The sequence below is a fragment of the Hyla sarda genome, chromosome 8 (assembly GCF_029499605.1).
Source record: "Hyla sarda isolate aHylSar1 chromosome 8, aHylSar1.hap1, whole genome shotgun sequence".
NCBI classification, from domain to species: Eukaryota; Metazoa; Chordata; class Amphibia; order Anura; family Hylidae; genus Hyla; species Hyla sarda.
Window position 1 is genome coordinate 79,483,351 of NC_079196.1, and position 22,603 is coordinate 79,505,953.

At 45.4% G+C, this 22,603-nt stretch overlaps 1 protein-coding gene across 10 annotated transcripts in view; it reads left to right on the top strand.

The window, feature by feature from the left end:
• The window catches only part of AGAP1 (ArfGAP with GTPase domain, ankyrin repeat and PH domain 1), a 476,005-nt gene that overhangs the window by 191,229 nt on the left and 262,173 nt on the right, over positions 1-22,603 (top strand). For 5 of the 10 annotated variants that reach the window (XM_056536379.1, XM_056536381.1, XM_056536383.1 and 2 more), the window contains exon 1: positions 21,055-22,225. The exons of the other annotated variants lie outside the window; for them this stretch is intronic. In XM_056536379.1, coding sequence (XP_056392354.1) covers positions 21,274-22,225 — 952 coding nt within the window. In that variant the 5' untranslated portion in view covers positions 21,055-21,273. Of the gene's footprint in view, positions 1-21,054; positions 22,226-22,603 lie in introns of those variants that run through there. 10 annotated transcript variants of the gene reach the window in all.

Genomic DNA, 22,603 nt, shown 5'->3' on the forward strand with positions numbered 1-22,603 from the left:
ATATATAGGAATAGCTGTGTTTCATCACTTGGCCCATACAAGTAATGACATAACGTAGATAATATGGAATTTCGTCAGTCATCAAGACCAGTCTAGTCTCATTCCCCTTTCACTTCACTGTAATTTGTTTCAGACAATTTCTAGCACTATATGACCCATTGAAGGAAGTTTTTGTGAAAGTTCCTTCCTCCTCTATTGCTGACAGGCACAGTAATGTATGATGTATGTTTTCAGTGCCCTGCTTCAATGACATTCAATAATTACTGTAGTTTTATGCATAGTCCCAACATATAAAAGAGCACAAAAATGTCCAGCGGTGAATGTAAAAAACGTGGCAGTAATCTTCCTAAAGCTAGACACACATATACTGGGAATATTAGATGTGATGGAGTTGCAGTGCAGATTTTCAAACCTGCATCTTGCCTGTTTTGTTGAAGAATTGCCATGGATCTACAATGCAGATTTTAATGCTAGTGCCATCCACACATTTTTTTTATTTATTTTTTTAAGAAAGCTGCCACTGCAGTTTTTGAGACAAAGACAGAAGTGGATCCATACAGAGGAGAATTATAAATCCTTACTTTATATTTTCCATTCCTTTTTAATCCACTTCTGGCTTTGGCTCAAAAACTGCAGTGACAGCTTACTAAAAATAAAAAAGTCCAAGTGTAAACTCAGCTTTAGGGTGCGTTCACACGCTATTACTAGCTGCGAGTTTCACGCTGCGGAAAACCTGCTGTGAGCTACACTACCATTGATTTGAATGGGTCCACAGACAGTCCGCAATAGTGTCAGATTTGGGGACTGTCCACGGACCCATTTGTATCAATGGTAGCGTAACTCGCAGCGGGCAACTCGCTGTTAGCTAATAGTGTGTGAACACACCCTTAAAGGGGTATTTCAGGAAAAAAAAATTATTTGACTATGCTTCAGGAGCTGTAAAGTTAGTGTAGTTCATACTATAGTGTCTGTACCTGTGTGTGACGGTTTTCTCACAGTTCTTCTCTGATTTTCACTCCAGTATTTATTTTTAACATCATACAAAATTACTGTTGTCTCAGATTTTTCCCAGGTTGCAATGCGGCCGAGACCTGACTCACTAGTCAGCTGATGACAGGGAGCCTGTCTGCTTCAATGGGTGGAGGCATCGCTTGGTGGGGAGAGATCCTGATTGAAAACCACAGGTCTTTTGAATGGATGCAGCTCATTTATGATGTGTGGGAGGGAGGAAAATGGAATTATGGGATTTGTAGGCAAAGAAGGAAACTCAAACAGGAAATATGAGTTCACAAAAAGCTAGCTACATCTGTTTTATCATCTGAAAAAAAAAAAAAAAAAAAAGCTAGCTACAGTGTTATGGTAATCTCATGACATAGCCATTTAGCCCCAAGTCAGCCAGGTACGTACTAAAATCACCTTATGGTGGAGAACCCCTTTAAAGCAGAGACATGTGTAAAGTGCAAAATCTATACACTCTATAACATAGAGTTTGCAGTGGAATGACCCTGGCACATCATAAGTTGTTGATTGCACCTGGTCTCATTCCTGAGACCCGCTGTGATTGTGATTTAATAGCCAAGGAAGCGGGCAGCATTACACCTTGTTCCCTGGCTGGCCGAGAGATCCATTCATCTCTCTGCATAGAAGTCTATGTAGAGAAATGCAAAGTCCTCTTTAATGACAGTAATTCTTTCAAGCTAAATATCTGTATTTATCCTTAAAGGGGTACTCTGCCCCTAGACATCTTATCCCCCTATCCAAAGAATAGGGGATAAGATATCTGATTGCGGGGGCCCCAGCTCTGCTGCGGCACTCTAGACATACGGTGCACGGAGCCAACTTCGCTCCATGTTGGATGACTGGCGATGCTGGGCAGAGGCTCGTGATGTCACAGTCAAGCCCTCTCAATGCAAGCCTATGGGAGGAGGCGTGACGGCAATCACGCCACCTCCCATAGACTTGCATTGAGGGGGGCGTGGCTGTGACATCACGAGCCTCCAGCGTGAAAGATATGGTGGCATGATCTTAAGGAAATGCAATGCTTTACAGAGACAACATACATTTTTTTATTTACAGAGACAACAGGATACATTTAGGAAACTGACTGAACATAGTCACATTGGGGGAGATTTATCAAAACCTGTGCAGAGAAAGAGTGGTGCAGTTGCCCATAGCAACCAATCAGATCGCTTCTTTCATTTTCCACAGGCCTCTTTAGAGGCCTGTGGAAAATGAAAGAAGCGATCTGATTGGTTGCTATGGGCAACTGCACCACTCTTCCTCTGCACAGATTTTGATAAATCTCCCTCATTAAGACTAGGTTTAGCCCATTAAATCGTTTCTTTAAAATAAACTTTTGACATGTGGCATAGACACGTCAAAAGTTTAGATCAGTCAGGGTCTCTGTGCTGATCATTAGATAGAGCTGAGTGAAGCGCGCAGTTGTATTCTTCCCTCCAACGCTCAGCGTGCAATCTGACTGATGCAGGAAGTGTTCTCTATTATAAACTATAAAGAGCATCTCTTTCAATCAGGGAGTGAAGAACACGCTGGTCCACATGTTACCTAGCTATATATACCGGTCGGAGGGGGTCTTGGCACTAAGACTTCAACTGAACTTAACTTTTGACATATCTGTGCAACATGTCAAAAGTTTATTTAAATCAAAGTAATACTTTAAAGTATGTACTCACCGACAACATGTCGACGCATCCCTTTTTTGACAGGCTGCTGACGTGCCACGAAACATGATGTGAATGGAGCCTTACTGTATTGTGATGTGTGTGCTTTATAATAATAATAATGGCTCACAAGTGTATAACGTCATGAGCCGCACATTTAGATCTTTCCAGGAAAGGCTCTCTTGATCTCATAGGATGGAATTGAGTCCTGTTCTTGGCTCTGAATATGGCTCACACACAGAGCTTCCTAAAACAGGATAGCTAGAGTGTGTGCGTCCTAGAGTGTGCGTCCTAGAGTGTGCGTCCTAGAGTGTGCGTCCCAGAGTGTGCGTCCCAGAGTGTGCGTCCCAGAGTGTGCGTCCCAGAGTGTGCGTCCCAGAGTGTGCGTCCCAGAGTGTGCGTCCCAGAGTGTGCGTCCCAGAGTGTGCGTCCCAGAGTGTGGGTCCCAGAGTGTGGGTCCCAGAGTGTGGGTCCCAGAGTGTGGGTCCCAGAGTGTGGGTCCCAGAGTGTGGGTCCCAGAGTGTGGGTCCCAGAGTGTGGGTCCCAGAGTGTGGGTCCCAGAGTGTGGGTCCCAGAGTGTGGGTCCCAGAGTGTGGGTCCCAGAGTGTGGGTCCCAGAGTGTGGGTCCCAGAGTGTGGGTCCCAGAGTGTGCGTCCCAGAGTGTGCGTCCCAGAGTGTGCGTCCCAGAGTGTGCGTCCCAGAGTGTGCGTCCCAGAGTGTGCGTCCCAGAGTGTGCGTCCCAGAGTGTGGGTCCCAGAGTGTGGGTCCCAGAGTGTGGGTCCCAGAGTGTGGGTCCCAGAGTGTGGGTCCCAGAGTGTGGGTCCCAGTGTGTGGGTCCCAGAGTGTGCGTCCCAGTGTGTGGGTCCCAGAGTGTGCGTCCCATTTACGACTGGATTACAGTATGAACAAGTCCCTGGTATATTCTCATAACAAAAGGAGTATTTGATGGTTGTCATTAAGACAGAAGTCACTACATTGAGGGGCAGTTTAAGCCTTGTCGGTAAATTGCTATGTTCCTTTGTGTTGCTTTATGTTTTGCTTCCTTCTAGACCTGCATTATAGTCTTTGTTGTCTCTCTTTAATCTGATTAATGATAGGGGTGAGCTGGGCGCTGGCATCAGTCTCCAGTGTCCTCTGATCTGATGCATCTGATTGAAAACATGTCCACTTGATATGGTGGCTGTGGTCAAGAAGGCAACGCATGATGTGGGGTAGGGATCAACAGATGTTGCAAAAGATCAAGGAAGCCCTAGAACTAAACAGACGTGTCTATTGAAGCTCTCCAATGCCTGTAATGATAGTTGTCTGAAGGTGAGCTTATTCTGTTAGGGTACTTTTAGATGCTGCAGATCTGTGGATTTTATGCATTTGATCTGCAGCAGATCTGCAACTTTTAAAATCTTGTAGCCGTGGTCGAACGAAGAAGTGGGCAGCAGCTGCTAAGTTTAACCAGGCTCTCGTTACCGCCACAGCTCCGTCCACCAATCCAACTCAAGTGTGCAGCAGCACCAAGCAGAGGGAGCAGCTTAGGCTAGGTTCACACTGTGTTAGGGCCTTCATCACATGTATTCATCAAAATCTCGCCGAAAAACAGGTTGCTGACAAAAAGTGTGCAGTGTGAACCCAGCCTTAGTGTGTTCAATTGATTAGCACAGCATTTCCCAACCAGTGTGCCTCCAGCTGTAGCAAAACTTAAACTCCCAGCATGCCCGGACAGCCTTTGGCTGTCCGGGCATGCTGGGAGTTTTAGTTTTGCAACAGCTGGAGGCACCCTGGTTGGGAATCACTGGATTGGCAGCTAGGGGAGGGAAGAATGATGGAGAACTAATATTAAAACTGAAGCCTGTAGAGAAAGGGTCCTGGTCCCGTGTGTCCTTACCTAATAGGTGTGGGGGCCCTGGCATTCTGAGTGGATGTACCTTTTATATAACCGCATCTGCATTGTAGCTTCTGCAGGAACGTGTGGGAACTGAGTTCCTGCACTTTTTCGACAATAGGATCACCATTCCCATAAGCAGGAGTCCTGCCGGAGCAGCCCTTGAATGGAAATCTTGGGTAAGTTCCATCATCCTGACGTCAGATTTCATAGGTCTGTTTTAGCGCCAAAAAGAGTACCTCATGCCTTGCCAATTGGAGCTGTGATGCAAAAGTAGATGTTCTTGGTTATGACATAAGATTTTCTGAGCATCATTGTCTGCAGAAGAACAGAAGAAGCATGACAAATTACCAGTTAAAGACCACCACAGGTACACATCACTTTTAGGTCATTGATGATGCTTCCCTTTAATTAGATTTGGTTGCCATTTCATCATTAACCCCTTAAGGACCGGGGTTTTTTCCGTTTTTGCATTTTCGTTTTTTGCTCTTTGCCTTTAAAAAATCATAACTCTTTCAATTTTGCACCTAAAAATCCATATGATTGCTTATTTTTTGCGCCACCAATTCTACTTTGTAATGACGTCAGTCGTTTTGCCCAAAAATCTACAGCGCAACGGAAAAAAAATATCATTGTGAGACAAAATTGAAAAAAAACGCAGTTTTGTAACTTTTGGGGGCTTCCGTTTCTACGTAGTACATTTTTCGGTAAAAATGACACCTGATATTTATTCTGTAGGTCCATAGGATTAAAATGATACCCTACTTATATAGGTTTGATTTTGTCATACTTCTGGAAAAAATCATAACTACATGCAGGAAAATTATTACGTTTAAAATTGTCATCTTCTGACCGCTATAACTTTTTTATTTTTCCGTGTATGGGGCGGTATTAGGACTCATTTTTTGCGCCGTGATCTGAAGTTTTTAATGGTACCATTTTTGCATTGATAGGACTTATTAATCGCTTTTTATTCATTTTTAAATGATATAAAAAGTGACCAAAAATGCACTATTTTGGACTTTGGAATTTTTTTGCGCGCACGCCATTGACCGAGCGGTTTAATTAATGATATATTTTTATAATTCGGACATTTCCGCATGCGGTGATACCATATATGTATATTTTTATTTTTATTTACACTGTGTTTTTTTTTTTTTATTGGAAAAGGGGGGTGATTCAAACTTTTAATAGGGGAGGGGTTAAATGATCTTTATTCACTTTTTTTTTGCAGTGTTATAGCTCCCATAGGGACCTATAACACTGCACACACTGATCTTCATCATTGATCACTGGTTTCTCATAAGAAACCAGTGATCAACGATTCTGCCGCATGACTGCTCATGCCTGGATCTCAGGCACTGAGCAGTCATTCGGCGATCGGACAGCGAGGAGGCAGGTAGGGACCCTCCCGCTGTCCTGTCAGCTGTTCGGGATGCCGCGATTAGCCGCGGCTATCCCGAACAGCTCGACTGAGCTAGCCGGGAACTTTCACTTTCACTTTTAGCCGCGCAGCTCCGCTCTGAGCGCGCGGCTAAAGGGTTAATAGCGCGCGGCGCCGCGATCGGCGCTGCGCGCTATTAGAGGTGGGTCCCGGCTTCACTATGACGCCGGGCCCGCCGCGATATGACGCGGGGTTACTGTGTAACCCCACGTTATATCAGAAGAGCAGGACCAAGGACGTACCGGTACGTCCTTGGTCCTTAAGGGGTTAAAGGGGTTATCTAGGAAAAAAACTTTTTTTTATATATCAACTGGCTTCAGAAAGTTAAACAGATTTGTAAATGACTTCTATTAAAAAATCTTAATCCTTTCAGTACTTATGAGCTTCTGAAGTTGAGTTGTTCTTTTCTGTCTAAGTGCTCTCTGATGACACGTGTCTTGGGAACCGCCCAGTTTAGAAGAGGTTTGCTATGGGGATTTGCTTCTAAACTGGGCGGTTCCCGAGACAAGTGTCATCAGAGAGGACTTAGACAGAAAAGAACAACTCAACTTCAGAAGCTCATAAGTACTGAAAGGATTAAGATTTTTTAATAGAAGTAATTTACAAATCTGTTTAACTTTCTGGAGCCAGTTCATGTATAAAAAAAGTTTTTCCCTGGATAACCTCTTTAAAGGGGTTATCCAGCATAAGATGATTTTAGTACGTACCTGGCAGATCCCACAAATCTCATAATTCCATTTTCCTCCCTCCCACACATCAGCCACCCGACCCATTGAAACAGAAATGAGCTGCATCCATTCAAAAGACCTGTGGTTTTCAATCAGGGTGCCTACAGCTGTTGCATTAGTTACAGATTGATCTCTCTCCCACCAAGCGATGCCTCCACACATTGAAGCAGACAGGCTCCCTGTCATCAGCTGACTAGTGAGTCAGGTCTCGGCCGCATTGCAAGCTGGGAAAAATCTGAGACAACAGTCATTTTGTATGCTGATAAAAAGAAATATTGGAGTGAAAATCACAGAATTTTAAGAAAACCGTCACACACAGGTACAGGCACTATATTATGAACTACACTAACTTTACAGCCCCTGTAGCATAGTCAAATAAAAAAAAAATCCTGGAATACCCCTTTAATCCTTTGTCCAGAGAAGGCCCCACAGCACCATGCAGCCATTTGGACCTTTATACTACTAAGCAGATTTTCTGTATTTAAAATCAAACGCTAGCCAGCTCCAGCGTGACTCTAGCGGGGCGGCATCTTTTGGCTGCATTCATTAAAAGCAGCTTTGTTTTCCTTTCTGCATGTGTTTATTTTGTAAGCCGGCACAACACCGTATGAAATATGGCATTTAGCTCCAACCACGAACTGAACCGGGATTACTGCATAATGTAATGCAATGAGTTGGGCTTTAGTGTTGCTGCGGGCAATGAGCTGTGCGCATTGTTTGCTGCCTTCCTGTGTTTACAGGTTGACACCATAATAAATAACTGCAGCATTTGTACCGTTGTGCTGGGTACAGTGCAGAAGAGAACAGATGTTTATGAAATAGATTGGGGGATTCTTTTGCTATTGATTTGTGTTCGAGTAGGGTAAAGGCTAATATGGTCTTTTTATGTTGGAATGTTTTATGGGATCCATGTCAATTCCGAGGACTAAAGACAGTTTTTAGACTTGGAGAGTCGATCAGATATTTTATTTTCTATGCTTTTTATGTTTTATGCTTAAGCAGCCAGTGAAGTCTTTATGCAGGTGCCTGCTTTATTATTAGACCTATGGGCAGTAAAGATGGCTAGAGGACTCTGTCAGCACTGGTCGGCCTCCTACAATATCACATTTTCTATTGGATCTTTCCTGCCTGCAGAGATGTATGATGTGAGTGGACCAGTTGTATTATGACTAAACCCTCTTTTTGATGATTTAAAGGGGTTATCCAGGAAAAAAGTTTTTTTTTTTTATATATATCAACTGGCTCCAGAAAGTTAAACAGATTTGTAAATTACTTCTATTAAAAAATCTTAATCCTTTCAGTACTTATGACCTTCTGAAGTTAAGGTTGTTCTTTTCTGTCTAAATCCTCTCTGATGACACGTGTCTCGGGAACCACCCAGTTTAGAAGAGGTTTGCTATGGGGATTTGCTTCTAAACTGGGCGGTTCCCGAGACACGTGTCATCAGAGAGCACTTAGACAGAAAAGAACAACCTTAACTTCAGAAGCTCATAAGTACTGAAAGGATCAAGATTTTTTAATAGAAGTAATTCACAAATCTGTTTAACTTTCTGGAGCCAGTTGATATATAAAAAAAGGGTTTTCCTGGAAAACCCTTTAACAATGGGTTAGATTATGCATTCAGGTTACCAAGAGGATGAGGACATTACCATTTTGTTTAGGCGCCTAGGTTTTTTTTCCATTGGAAGGATCAAGATCAGATCAAAATCTTTGTAACTATAGAAATGTAAAAAAAAAAAAAAAAACATTTAAGGGGAGACTGGGGGGAGATTTAGAGGCCTTTAAAAAAAAATTGCTATGGGCAACTGCATCATTGTTCCTTTTAATAGGTTTTGATAAATTTGCCCTTTAGTATATGCAAATTTGTCTAATACAGATGTAAAGTTGTGATTGATAAAAGGGGTTTCCAGGACTTTAATATTGAAGGCGCCATGGAGGTAAATGCTGTGGTCCTTTCATTGTCTTCTAGGCACAGCAGTGTATGTTTTTCTAGCGGCTGTACCTGGTAAAGCGAACTGAGCTACATGTAGTAGCAGGCACAGCTGCCACAAAATGCATGGTGTTATGCCTAGTAAACAACGAAGAGGTGTTGTTGCTCATCAAGGCACTACAGCCCCTTTGGTGGACCCCACCAATCTATTATGAATGTTGCCTATCCTTGGGACAGACCCTCAATATCAAAGTCCTGGAAAACGCCTTAAAGTGTAACCAGTGGTCTACAGGGAGAGATCTATCAATCTGGGCCGGTGGGTCAGACGATGGTTCCCTTTAAGGAGTACCTGTCTAAACTAACTCAGGCTATGTTCTCTAACTACTCCTAACACCCCTCCCACCTTTAAAAAAAAGCTTTAAAAGCTGTGTATCTTACCGTTCTTGTTGCTCGCATAGTGCAATTTCCCAGCAGGAGAAAGTGTGGGTTTCCCGGGAGGCATGACATCACTGAAGCCTGCTGGGGGACCACTTCCGCCCTCACATCATTGCAGTTCTGTGATGAATAGAAGACCTCAGGCTCTGTGCAACTTTCAGTGAGGCTTTGTGCAGCTGTCAATCAAGCTCAGTGTATAGAGCAGTGGTCTTCAACCTGCGGACCTCCAGATGTTGCAAAACTACAACTCCCAGCATGCCCGGACAGCCAACGGCTGTCCGGGCATGCTGGGAGTTGTAGTTTTGCAACATCTGGAGGTCCGCAGGTTGAAGACCACTGGTAAAGAGAAACATTTCCTGAGTTTGGTCTCCTGCCAGGCCGGGAGGGGACCAAACTCGTATTAATTGCTACAGGGAACAGAACAGAGCCACCTAGTGGCAATTTTTTCTATTACATTTTAAACAGATTTATGTTGATAAATTTAAAAGCAAGTGAATGAGAAAGTGTCTGTTAATTACACAAGGAACACTATATTAAAAGTTTTATTTGGTGACCGGTACTCTTTAAGGCCTTGTGCACATAATCATATTGCTGATCTGTTATATGAAGGCTGGAAATCTACAGCCCCATAATATACTGCATACAGACTCTGAAGACAAACAAATATGACATTCTAGTTAAAGGGGTTATCCAGGAAAAAATTATTTTTTATATATCAACTGGCTCCAGAAGGTTAAACAGATTTGTAAATTACTTCTATTAAAAAATCTTAATCCTTTCAGTATTTATGAGCTTCTGAAGTTAAGGTTGTTCTTTTCTGTGTAAGTAATCTCTGATGACACCTGTCTCTGGAACCGCCCAGTTTAGAAGCAAATCCCCATAGCAAACCTCTTCTAAACTGGGCGGTTCCCGAGACACGTGTCATCCGAGAGGACTTAGACGGAAAGAACAACCTTAACTTCAGAAGCTCATAAGTACTGAAAGGATTAAGATTTTTTAATAGAAGTAATTTACAAATCTGTTTAACTTTCTGGAGCCAGTTGATATGTATATATATATATAAGGTTATTGCTGGATAACCCCTTTAATCTCTTGGTCACCATACAGTACCACATAGCGATATGGAACCGTATAGGCTCTGAGAATGTTTTTATCCCCCTTAGAAGGCTTATTCCTTATTTACGATTACTATCCAGCTATTTACCTTCCTAACCACAATTGACTTGTGAGGTATTGTTCCCGATAAGCATGTCGTCTCACGGGTGAGATCTCCACAGAAATGCTTTATGGGATGTGGTCTCTAGTGATCTTATAGAATTGGGATGTCATTGTGTGCGTGGTGCTTCTTATTGGGGGGAGGGCTTGCTAAGTTAATGTTTACATAGGAGGGAGTGTTAGAAGGTGGGGGGCTCAGGTGCACTTAGTGTATTCACTTCTCGCAGACAGAGTAATGGGCACTGTGGCAGCTAATTTATTGTGGCAGATCATTGTGAAGAGGCCAGGCTGCCTCCCTAATGTCAGGAGGCTGTCAGACAGCCAATGATTTCTAGTTTAACTCTTGCACTTCTGGAGTCAGCTGCATCACATATTATTATACAGTATATTTATATTAACTTATCCTGGCTGCACGTGTTGGTTCAGGATGGCGTTCCGTGATCACTACGTCTTGGGTAATGGTTATATTTGTCTCCTATTCCTCCTGTGTATTGCTTCACATCATGTCGAAGGATGTAAATAAGAAATCCCCAGATAGAGAATTGTTGTTGACTTGACCTAGGCTGGAGGGAGAAGTTGCAAGTCATACAGGGGGACATTTATCAAAGCATTTAGTAGGTTTTTTTTGCTTAAAATTGTCGCCAAAAGTTGCACATGCGCTTACGATTTTTTTTGCATGTTCAGTGTCCTAAGCAAAAAATAAAAATCTTGCTTACCAAAGCAAAAAGTGATTTTTGACTTGCAATGGTCAGAGATTTATCAAGTGTGAAAGTCGCAAAAAAGTCGCATCTCATGAAAAAACCTACAAAATTTACTCCAGCTCAGACATGGAGCAGAAAAGGCCACTACCAAAGCAAAAAAAGAGAAAGCGCTTACGTGAAAGATATTTATCATCAGGCTGAAAGCAGTTGATAAATAAGTCGCACATAAGTAAAAAAAAAATGTTAGAAAAAAAATAACTAAAAAAAGGAATACGGTACATAAGCAAACCTTGATAAATGTCGCCCATAGTAGTTCTGAATCTGGCCATAGATGTGCAGATTTGACACCAACAAGATACATTTTATAGATTGTGTTCGGTTCTTTCGCCATGTTCTGAATTCTTTTTTTTTTTTTTTTTTACGTTCACACGGGCCGATTACCTGCGGAATTTCCGTAGCGTTTTTGCTTCGGAAAATCCACAGCGGATTTTGCTACCATTGACTTAAATGGGTCATCAGAAAATCCGCAATAGAAGCAGTTTTGCAGATTTTCCTTCAGACCCATTGAATTCAATGGAAGCAGATTACTGTTATTTTAAAGGTGCAAAATCTAGAAAAAAAAGATTCTGAACCAAATACAATGTTAGTATAGGACAGTGATCTTCAACCTGCGGACCTCCAGATGTTGCAAAACTACAACTCCCAGCATGCCCTAGTCACGTGTCCCCGCCGCTCCGGACCCATCACCGCTCCCTGGATGTCGCCCTCCATCGCTGTCGCCGTGTCCCCGTCGCTCCGGAACGTCTCTGCTTGCTCTCCGTTTCCACCATCACGTCGCTACGCACGCCGCTCCTATTGGATGAAGGGACGGCGTGCGGGACAACGTGATGACGTCGAAGAAGAGCACCAGCCATGAAGGGGATCCCAGCACGGAGCAGGCACTGAGGAGGCAGGTAAGGTCCCTGCCAGTGTCCTGTAAACTGTTCGGGACGCCGCAATTTCACCACGGTGGTCCCGAACAGCCCGACTGAGCAGCCGGGTTAGTGTCACTTTTGCTTCAGATGCGGCGGTCAGCTTTGATCGCCGTGTCTGAAGGGTTAATACAGGGCATCACCGCGATCAGTGATGTCCTGTATTAGCCGCGGGTCCCGGCCGTGGATGGCTGCAGGGACCTCCGTGATATGTCATGTATTTGCCGTATAAGACGCACCAACTTCCCCCCCCCCCCCCCCCCACAGTTTTGGGGAAGAAAAAGTGCATCTTATACGGCGAAAAATATGGTATCTGCTGCAGCTTTTTCGCAGCAAATAGGCTGCGGAAATTCTGCAGGTAATCCCGTGTGAACGTACCCTAAAGGAGTACTCCCCTGGAAAACATTTCTTTAAATCAACTGGTGCCAGAAAGTTAAACAGATTTGTAAATCACTTCTTAATCTTAATCCTTCCAGTACTTTTCAGCTTCTGTATGTTCGAGAGGAAGTTCTTAAATAATTGGCACAAATAACATGTGACTTTATGATGACAAAACAATGAAGAACTGCTTCATTCTCTCCCCTTAGTACAAACATCTCAGATCTGAGAATGTAAACTGCAAATATGGGGATATTTTTTTGTTTGCTCCAAAGGAAGTTCTTTTCTTTTTGGATTTCTTTTCTGTCTGACCACAGTGCTCTCTGCTGACACCTCTGTCCATGTTAGGAACTGTCCAGAGCAGAAGCAAACCTCCATAGAAAACCTCTCCTGCTCTGGACAGTTCCTAACATGGACAGAGGTGTCAGCAGAGAGCACTTGTGGTCAGACAGAAAAGAAATTCAAAAAGAAAAGAACTTCCTTTGGAGCAAACAAAAAAATATCCCCATATTTGCAGTTTAAATTCTCAGATCTGAGATGTTTGTACTAAGGGGAGAGAATGAAGCAGCTCTTTAATGTTTTGTCATCATAAAGTCACATGTTATTTGTGCCAATTATTTATAAATTGTACCAAATGAACGATGCCGTGTTACGACTTCCTTTAAATAATAAGGAAATCATTGCTTGCTGCGGCCACCCATGTGTGTATTGCCTGGGATTGGATTCCACAGGGCAGTGGAGAATACAGAAGACAGGTTTTAACCCATATACGGTTTGAAAAATGATGTCCGGTTGCATCCGTTTTTTAAGAAAAAAAAAAAGTATACGTTTTTAACTTTTCACTCCATTTTGAATAAAGTTTCACTTGTTTGATTGAAATTCCAAGAAAAAAAACTGTGCAAAGTCAAAAACCGAATGGTGAAAACCGGATTTAACTGTACGCACATACAGTTCTGTACGGTTCCCGTTGACTCCCATGTTAAAAAAAAGACGTATATGGTTTAATACAGTTTTTCACCCGGACCAAAAAACTTGGTAGACTACAGTTTTGGGTACGGGTAAAAAAAACTGGACAAAACCGTATGAGATGCAAAACGGACTAAACCGGATGATGCGTTTGACATACGGTTTACGGTGTTAAGTCAATGCATATGGTTTTCTATACAGTTCTGTACAGTTTTTAACTTGAACCCGTATACGGGAACTGTATAACAAAAAGGTGGTGTGTATGCAGCCTTACATTTGTTTTTGGATAACAGGTGATTACAACCAATGCATTTCTATTCCTGCCGGCATCCACAGATTCTTCATTGGAAAATGTGCCTACATACACTCACTGGCCACTTTATTAGGTACACCTTGCTAGTACCAGGTTGGACCCCCTTTTGCCTTCATTCCTTATGGCAGTGTTTCCCAACCAGGGTGCCTCCAGCTGTTGCTATACTACAGCTCCCAGCATGCCCGGACAGCCTTTGGCTGTCCGGGCATGCTGGGAGTTGTAGTTTAGCAACAGCTGGAGGCACCCTGGTTGGGAAACATTGCCTTATGGTTTACTTTCCACAAGGTGCTGGAAACCTTCCTCAGAGATTTTGGTTCATATGGACATGATGGGATCACGTAGTTGCATCAGATGTTTTGGCTGCACATCCATGATGCGACTCTTCCCTCTATTGGATTGCGATCTGGTGACTGCGGAGGCCATTGGAGAACAATGAACTTATGGTCAGGATTATATGTGTTTTGTGACATGGTGCATTATCCTGCTGGAGGTAGCCATCAGAATATGGGTTCACTGTGGTCATAAAGGGATGGACAGAGTCAGCAACAATACCCAGGTAGGCTGTCTGGTATAAACATTGCTCAGTTGGTACTAAGGGGCCTTAACCCCTTCCCGCTATAGGACGTATGCATACTTCCAAGCATCTGACACGTTAGCGCAAGTTGAATGTATGCATAGGTCCTAGCGATCTCCGGCATTGCCGCGGGCAGCGCAGGAGATAGGCGACGGGACCCGGCTGTACAGCTGGAGTCCCTCCGTGATCGTGCCGTTCCCGGCAGCATTAACCCCCTAGATGCCGTGATCAATCCTGATCACGGCATCTATGGTGTTGATAGGGGGAGCACTCTCCCCCTGTTCACCAACGGCGGTGCCGCGATACGATTACGGGTCGCCGTTGGTTGCTATGTCAGCAGGAGGTCAGATCATGACCTCCTGTCTGCCTGCTACGGAATCCACAGGCTGGATCGCACAGGCTGTACTGTGTGCAGCTCATCAGGTCATACTGTGCCGCAGTACAAATGTATTGCAGCATAGTATAACCTGTAAAAAGTGTAAAAAAAAATAAAAAAAAATGCCCCTTTCCCAATCAAAGCCCTGTATTATAACCAAAAAAAGATCAAAAACACAAATCATATCCATAATAGGTATTGTTACATCCGTAATGAGATGTACTATAAAACTATAATGTAAATTATCCCGCACAGTGAACGCCGTAAAAAAAAAAAAAACATAAAAAAAAGCGCAAAATTTTCCAATTTTGGTACACATAGCGGCATAAAAAAGATCAAAAGGTAGCACATAGCTCAAAAACTGCTGTTGGAAAATGAATGGCAGAAAAAGAATTTTGCTCAGAAAAGGAAAAAGAACATAGAAAGCCATATAAAATGGGTATCGCCATAATCGTACTGACCCACAGAATAAATATAGCATCACTTTTACCGCACAGTGTATACCATAAAAAAATATATATGAAAAAAAAAACGCCAGAAATGATCCAGTTTTTCACAATATTTGGAAGTTTTTCACAAAAAATGCTGCATGTGTCAACAAAAATGCACCAGTTATATAAAGTACAATATGTCACGAAAATAACATATCAAAATCGCTCTGCTCGAAAAACGTTCTAAAGTTATTACCATTGAAAGAGATACATGTAAAATAAAAAAAAAGAGCCTGGTCATTGAGCTAAAAAATGGGTCTGTCCTTAAGGGGTTAAAGGGGTACGCCGGTGGAAAACTTTTTTTTTTTTTTTTAATCAACAGATTTTTACTTCTATTAAAACATCTTAATCCTTTCAGTACTTTTATCAGCTGTTTTCTACAGAGGAAAATCTTAATTTTTTTAATTTCTTTTTTGTCTTGTCCACAGTGCTCTCTGCTGACACCTGATGCCCGTGTCAGGAACTGTCCAGAGCAGGAGAAAATCCCCATAGCAAACCTATGCTGCTCTGGACAGTTCCTGACAGGTGTCAGCAGAGATCACCGTGGACAAAGACAAAAAAGAAATTCAAAAAGTAAAGAATTTCCTCTGTAGCATACAGCTGCTAAAAAGTACTAAAAGGATTAAGATTTTTTAATAGAAGTAATTTACAAATCTGTTTAACTTTCTGGCACCAGTTCATTTAAAAAAAAAAGTTTGCCACCAGAGTACCCCTTTAAGTGTGCCAAGAAAATGTCTCCTCCATCATAACACCACCAGCCTGAACCATTGATACATGGCAGGATGGATCCATGTTTTAATGTTGTCTATGCCATATTCTGCCCTCTGTCTCATCAGACCAGGCCACATTTTTTCATTGTCCAATTTTGGTGAGCCTGTTTGAATTGTAGCCTTAGTTTCCTGTTCTTAGCTGAAAGAAGCAGTCCCTGGTGTGGTCTTCAGCTGCTGTAACCCATCTGCTTCAAGGTTTGACATGTTGTGCATTCGAAGACAGTATTCTGCATACCTTGGTTGTAACAAGCGGTTATTTGAGTTACTGTTGCTCTTCTATTGTCTCTAACCAGTCTGCCTATTCTCATCCTTGCAACTGTTGCTCACTAGATCTTTTCTCATTTCGTACTGTTTTTTTTGTAAACCCTGGTGAGGGTTATGCTTGAAAATCCCAGTAGATCAGCTGTTTCTGAAATATTCAGACCAGCCCGTCTGGCACCATTAACCATGCCACATTCAAGGTCACTTTTCAGTACAGTGCTGAAAAACTTATCCCCTATTCTAAGGATAGGGGATAAGTTTCAGATCGGGGGGGGGGGGGGGGGGGGGGGGGGGTCTGACCGCTGGGGCCGAAGGCAGCGCTCCGGCTCTGCCATAGCGCAGTATTGAGGAGGTGTTTTGGCCGTTGCTTCGTGCGGTGGTCAACACGCCCCCTTCCCGCGGGCTGTCGGGGCCCCGTACAGGAGATCACGGGGGCCCCAGCGGTTGGACCCCCCGTGATCTGAAGCTTATCCCTTATCCTTAGGGTAGGGGATAAGTTTTTCAGCACTGGACTAATCCTTTAAATCCTCTTTCTCCCCCCCAATAAAGTATCCAGTCAGTGTTTCCTGTTGTGAGTTTTCTGCAGTAGATTACATTGACCTCAGTGGGGTCTGCTGTGGATTTTCCACTGGGAAATTTGCCGTGGAACACCTGCAGCGGCTCCTACCGCCAGCGGGAAACACACTTGTAACCTGTCCGTGTGACCCTAAGGGTCTATTCAAATTACAGAATTTCTGCTTGCGAAATTCTGCCTCAAATGAAAGCCCATAGACTTCTATGGGATTCCGCACTCCCATTCACACTTCTGAATTTCTGCTAACATAATTCCACAAGAGGAAATTCATGAAGTGTGAATGGGAGTGCGGAATCCCATTGAAGTACATTGGGCTTTCATTTGAGGGGGAATTTCATAAGCGGAAATTCTGCCGTGTGAATAGACCCTAAGGCTTCACACTACGGAATCTCCGGCATAAGATTCAGAGTGCGTAATCAGTCGCCGCTAGGACCGTGCAGACATTGCCGTCTATGGCGGAGATCCACCATTGAATAAGTTCAATGATCTGGAAGAATTTTTCAAGGGGATTTTCTGGGCAGAAACTCTGCCTCGAAAACTCTGCAGTTTGCACTGTACAGCGCAGTCTCATTGCCAGCAATGGGACTCTGCTGCATCAGAATTTCCAAGCGGAATTTTAAAGCAGAATTCTGCTCAGAAATTCTGTAGTGTCAAACCGACCTAACTGTATATTCAAATCTTCAGTGGAGGTTCGACTGGGTGCACACTATTTTGTGAAATCATGGATACCTTTCCTATTGTTGTGCTGTACCACTGTGTCTTCTGTGCAATGTGTACTTTGGCTGTAAAGGAGGCTGCTGTGTGTACCTGGGGTGATAGAACTGCTGTGTGCTACTGTCATGTAAGTCGGTGTGTATGTAGTGTAGAGGAGGCTGCTGTGTACTGTAGTGTAGAGGAGACTGTTGTGTGCTGTAGTGTAGTGTAGAGGAGGCTGCTGTGTGCTGTAGTGTAGTGTAGAGGAGGCTGCTGTGTAGTATAGTGTAGAGGAGGCTGCTGTGTAGTATAGTGTAGAGGAGGCTGCTGTGTAGTATAGTGTAGAGGAGGCTGCTGTGTAGTATGGTGTAGAGGAGGCTGCTGTGTAGTATAGTGTAGAGGAGGCTGCTGTGTAGTATAGTGTAGAGGAGACTGCTGTGTGCTGTAGTGTAGTGTAGAGGAGGCTGCTGTGTAGTATAGTGTAGAGGAGGCTGCTGTGTAGTATGGTGTAGAGGAGGCTGCTGTGTAGTATAGTGTAGAGGAGGCTGCTGTGTAGTATAGTGTAGAGGAGGCTGCTGTGTACTGTAGTGTAGTGTAGAGGAGGCTGCTGTGTAGTGTAGTGTAGAGGAGGCTGCTGTGTAGTATAGTGTAGAGGAGGCTGCTGTGTAGTATAGTGTAGAGGAGGCTGCTGTGTAGTATAGTGTAGAGGAGGCTGCTGTGTAGTATAGTGTAGAGGAGGCTGCTGTGTAGTATAGTGTAGAGGAGGCTGCTGTGTAGTATAGTGTAGAGGAGGCTGCTGTGTAGTATAGTGTAGAGGAGGCTGCTGTGTAGTATAGTGTAGAGGAGGCTGCTGTGTAGTATAGTGTAGAGGAGGCTGCTGTGTAGTGTAGTGTAGAGGAGGCTGCTGTAGTGTAGTGTAGAGGAGGCTGCTGTAGTGTAGTGTAGAGGAGGCTGCTGTAGTGTAGTGTAGAGGAGGCTGCTGTGTACTGTAGTGTAGTGTAGAGGAGGCTGCTGTAGTGTAGTGTAGAGGAGGCTGCTGTGTAGAAGAGGCTGCTGTAGTATAGTGTAGAGGAGGCTGCTGTGTACTGTAGTGTAGTGTAGAGGAGGCTACTGTAGTGTAGTGTAGAGGAGGCTGCTGTGTAGAGGAGGCTGCTGTGTACTGTAGTGTAGAGGAGGCTGCTGTGTAGTGTAGTGTAGAGGAGGCTGCTGTGTAGAGGAGGCTGCTGTGTAGTGTAGTGTAGAGGAGGCTGCTGTGTACTGTAGTGTAGTGTAGAGGAGGCTGCTGTAGTGTAGTGTAGAGGAGGCTGCTGTGTACTGTAGTGTAGAGGAGGCTGCTGTAGTGTAGTGTAGAGGAGACTGCTGTGTAGAGGAGGCTGCTGTGTAGTGTAGTGTAGAGGAGGCTGCTGTAGTGTAGAGGAGGCTGCTGTAGTGTAGAGGAGGCTGCTTTGTACTGTAGTGTAGAGGAGGCTGCTGTGTACTGTAGTGTAGAGGAGGCTGCTGTGTACTGTAGTGTAGAGGAGGCTGCTGTGTAGAGGAGGCTGCTGTGTACTGTAGTGTAGAGGAGGCTGCTGTGTACTGTAGTGTAGAGGAGGCTGCTGTGTACTGTAGTGTAGAGGAGGCTGCTGTGTACTGTAGTGTAGAGGAGGCTGCTGTGCACTGTTGTGGAGGCTGCTGTAGTGTAGTGTAGAGGAGGCTGCTGTAGTGTAGTGTAGAGGAGGCTGCTGTGTAGTGAAGTGTAGAGGAGGCTGCTGTGTACTGTAGTGTAGTGTAGAGGAGGCTGCTGTGTACTGTAGTGTAGTGTAGAGGAGGCTGCTGTGTACTGTACTGTAGTGTAGTGTAGAGGAGGCTGCTGTGTACTGTACTGTAGTGTAGTGTAGAGGAGGCTGCTGTGTACTGTACTGTAGTGTAGTGTAGTGTAGAGGAGGCTGCTGTGTACTGTACTGTAGTGTAGTGGAGGCTGCTGTGTACTGTAGTGTAGTGTAGAGGAGGCTGCTGTGTACTGTACTGTAGTGTAGAGGAGGCTGCTGTGTACTGTACTGTAGTGTAGTGTAGTGTAGAGGAGGCTGCTGTGTACTGTACTGTAGTGTAGTGGAGGCTGCTGTGTACTGTAGTGTAATGTAGAGGAGGCTGCTGTGTACTGTAGTATAATGTAGAGGAGGCTGCTGTGTACTGTAGTATAATGTAGAGGAGGCTGCCGTGTAGTGAAGTGTAGAGGAGGCTGCTGTAATGTAGAGGAGGCTGCCGTGTAGTATAATGTAGAGGAGGCTGCTGTAATGTAGAGGAGGCTGCCGTGTAGTATAATGTAGAGGAGGCTGCCGTGTAGTATAATGTAGAGGAGGCTGCCGTGTAGTATAATGTAGAGGAGGCTGCTGTGTACTGTAGTATAATGTAGAGGAGGCTGCTGTGTACTGTAGTATAATGTAGAGGAGGCTGCCGTGTAGTGAAGTGTAGAGGAGGCTGCTGTAATGTAGAGGAGGCTGCCGTGTAGTATAATGTAGAGGAGGCTGCTGTAATGTAGAGGAGGCTGCCGTGTAGTATAATGTAGAGGAGGCTGCCGTGTAGTATAATGTAGAGGAGGCTGCTGTGTACTGTAGTATAATGTAGAGGAGGCTGCCGTGTAGTGAAGTGTAGAGGAGGCTGCTGTGTAGTATAGTGTAGAGGAGGCTGCTGTGTAGTATAGTGTAGAGGAGGCTGCTGTGTAGTATAGTGTAGAGGAGGCTGCCGTGTAGTATAATGTAGAGGAGGCTGCCGTGTAGTGAAGTGTAGAGGAGGCTGCTGTAATGTAGAGGAGGCTGCCGTGTAGTATAATGTAGAGGAGGCTGCCGTGTAGTATAATGTAGAGGAGGCTGCTGTGTACTGTAGTATAATGTAGAGGAGGCTGCCGTGTAGTGAAGTGTAGAGGAGGCTGCTGTGTAGTATAGTGTAGAGGAGGCTGCTGTGTAGTATAGTGTAGAGGAGGCTGCTGTGTAGTATAGTGTAGAGGAGGCTGCCGTGTAGTATAATGTAGAGGAGGCTGCTGTGTAGTATAATGTAGAGGAGGCTGCTGTAATGTAGAGGAGGCTGCCGTGTAGTGAAGTGTAGAGGAGGCTGCTGTAATGTAGAGGAGGCTGCCGTGTAGTATAATGTAGAGGAGGCTGCTGTAATGTAGAGGAGGCTGCCGTGTAGTATAATGTAGAGGAGGCTGCTGTAATGTAGAGGAGGCTGCCGTGTAGTATAATGTAGAGGAGGCTGCCGTGTAGTATAATGTAGAGGAGGCTGCCGTGTAGTATAATGTAGAGGAGGCTGCTGTGTAGTATAATGTAGAGGAGGCTGCCGTGTAGTGAAGTGTAGAGGAGGCTGCAGTAATGTAGAGGAGGCTGCCGTGTAGTATAATGTAGAGGAGGCTGCCGTGTAGTATAATGTAGAGGAGGCTGCTGTAATGTAGAGGAGGCTGCCGTGTAGTATAATGTAGAGGAGGCTGCCGTGTAGTATAATGTAGAGGAGGCTGCTGTGTAGTGTAGTGTAGAGGAGGCTGCTGTGTAGTATAATGTAGAGGAGGCTGCTGTGTACTGTACTGTAGTGTAGTGTAGAGGAGGCTGCTGCTGTGTGTGTCCTCGGCCTCTCCTCCTCCTCCTCCTCCTCCTCCTCCTCCCTCTCCCCCTCCCGTCTCCCCTCCCCCGTGCCCTCCTATTCGCAGGCTCCGGTGTCTGCTCCTCAGTTCCTGCGGGCTCTGCTCGCTGCTCTCCCGGTGTCCTCCTCATGTCGTTCCCGTGTGATCCGCCCCCACCGGGGTCCAGCCGGCATCGTGGAGCGGCGAGAAGCGGGGAGAGGAGGGGGTGAGGCGCCCCTGCACCCCCAGTGTTCTGCGGCTCCCAGCTCTGCACTCCCGTACCCCCGCGGTGGGGGGCGCTCTCACCATGTATTTATTAGACCCTGCGCCCCCCCAGATGGAGCGGGGCGCCCCGCAGAGGAAGACGGTGTACCGGATCTCCCTGACTCTGGTGAAGAAGGAGCAGCTGGAGGAGACGAGGCTGGAGAGGTGCCCGGAGGAGGAGGAAGGGGCAGAGGAGCAGGACACCTTCCCCCCGCCGCATCACGGACTCAGGAATTTCAGGACCCGGAGCACCGGGCAGCTGGAGCTCGGGCGGCTGCGGGTCACCAGGGCATCTGTGACTGCTAAGGAGCGGACCCCCAGCCCCGGAGATGCTGCACCGGAGAGCCGGCCCGGAGACAGGGTATCGCCTGTACAGGAGTCTCCGGGGGACCCCCAGGATTACAGTGTGCCAGAGGCGGGGGACATGGAGAAGGCCTCCCCGGCTGTAGCTGAGGGGCCCTGGGACAGGAGACACCCCAGCCTCCTCCGGAGGAGCTTCAGCTTCAGACACTGGAATGGAGAACTGCTGAGGATCAGGAGCCTGACCAAGGAGAAGCATCACAGCAGCTCCAGCTGTCTGACCCAGCAGAGGATGGAGGAGGCCAGCAGGGTGGCAGTGCCCAGCAGTGACCCTGCGGAGAAGAGGAACACCTTGGATGTGGGGGAAGTGCTGAACAAGACTGACCCCCTGTCTGACCTGGAGAGATGGGAGAGGAGCAAGAGCAAGAACAGGACCCTGGATAACAGTGACCTGCACAAGCTGTCCGAGCAGATGGAGATGGACAGGAGAGGGCAGGAGAAGAAGCTGCTCCGGTTCTTCAGTGGCATCTTCTCCAGGAAAGATGGCACTCCAGTGGTATTCACCAGTCCTGGGGGGCGCTCGCCCAGGTCCGGCCTCTCTAGGTCAAGGGGCTACTTCAGCAGCCTAAAAAGACCTTCAGCGGTGGACAATGTCCAGTCCAGCTCTGAGAGCATCAATGGATCCCCTTATAAAGGTGCTTTTCTTATGTCCATAGTCTCTTCGGAGACTGTTCTCCATGGGCAGGTGTATTACGTATAAGAATTGTAGCCATGATGTCACAGGACACTTGGAATGAGATTGCCTCATTCAGTTTGTGGGTAGAAGCCCCTGAAAATGGGGAGCAATGCATGGGCCCCAATGTGTCTTTGGTAGAAGTCAGTGGGCTCCAAACTGTGGAGCTTCAGATGTTGCAAAATTACAACTCCCAGCATGCCCAGACAGCCAACGGCTGTCCGGGCATGCTTGGAGTTGTAATTTTGGAACATCTGGAGGTCCACAATTCCTATAAGCAATGCAGTATAGATGGGGTTGTTGTACACACACCTTCTGTACACAGGTGCCACAATTTCGT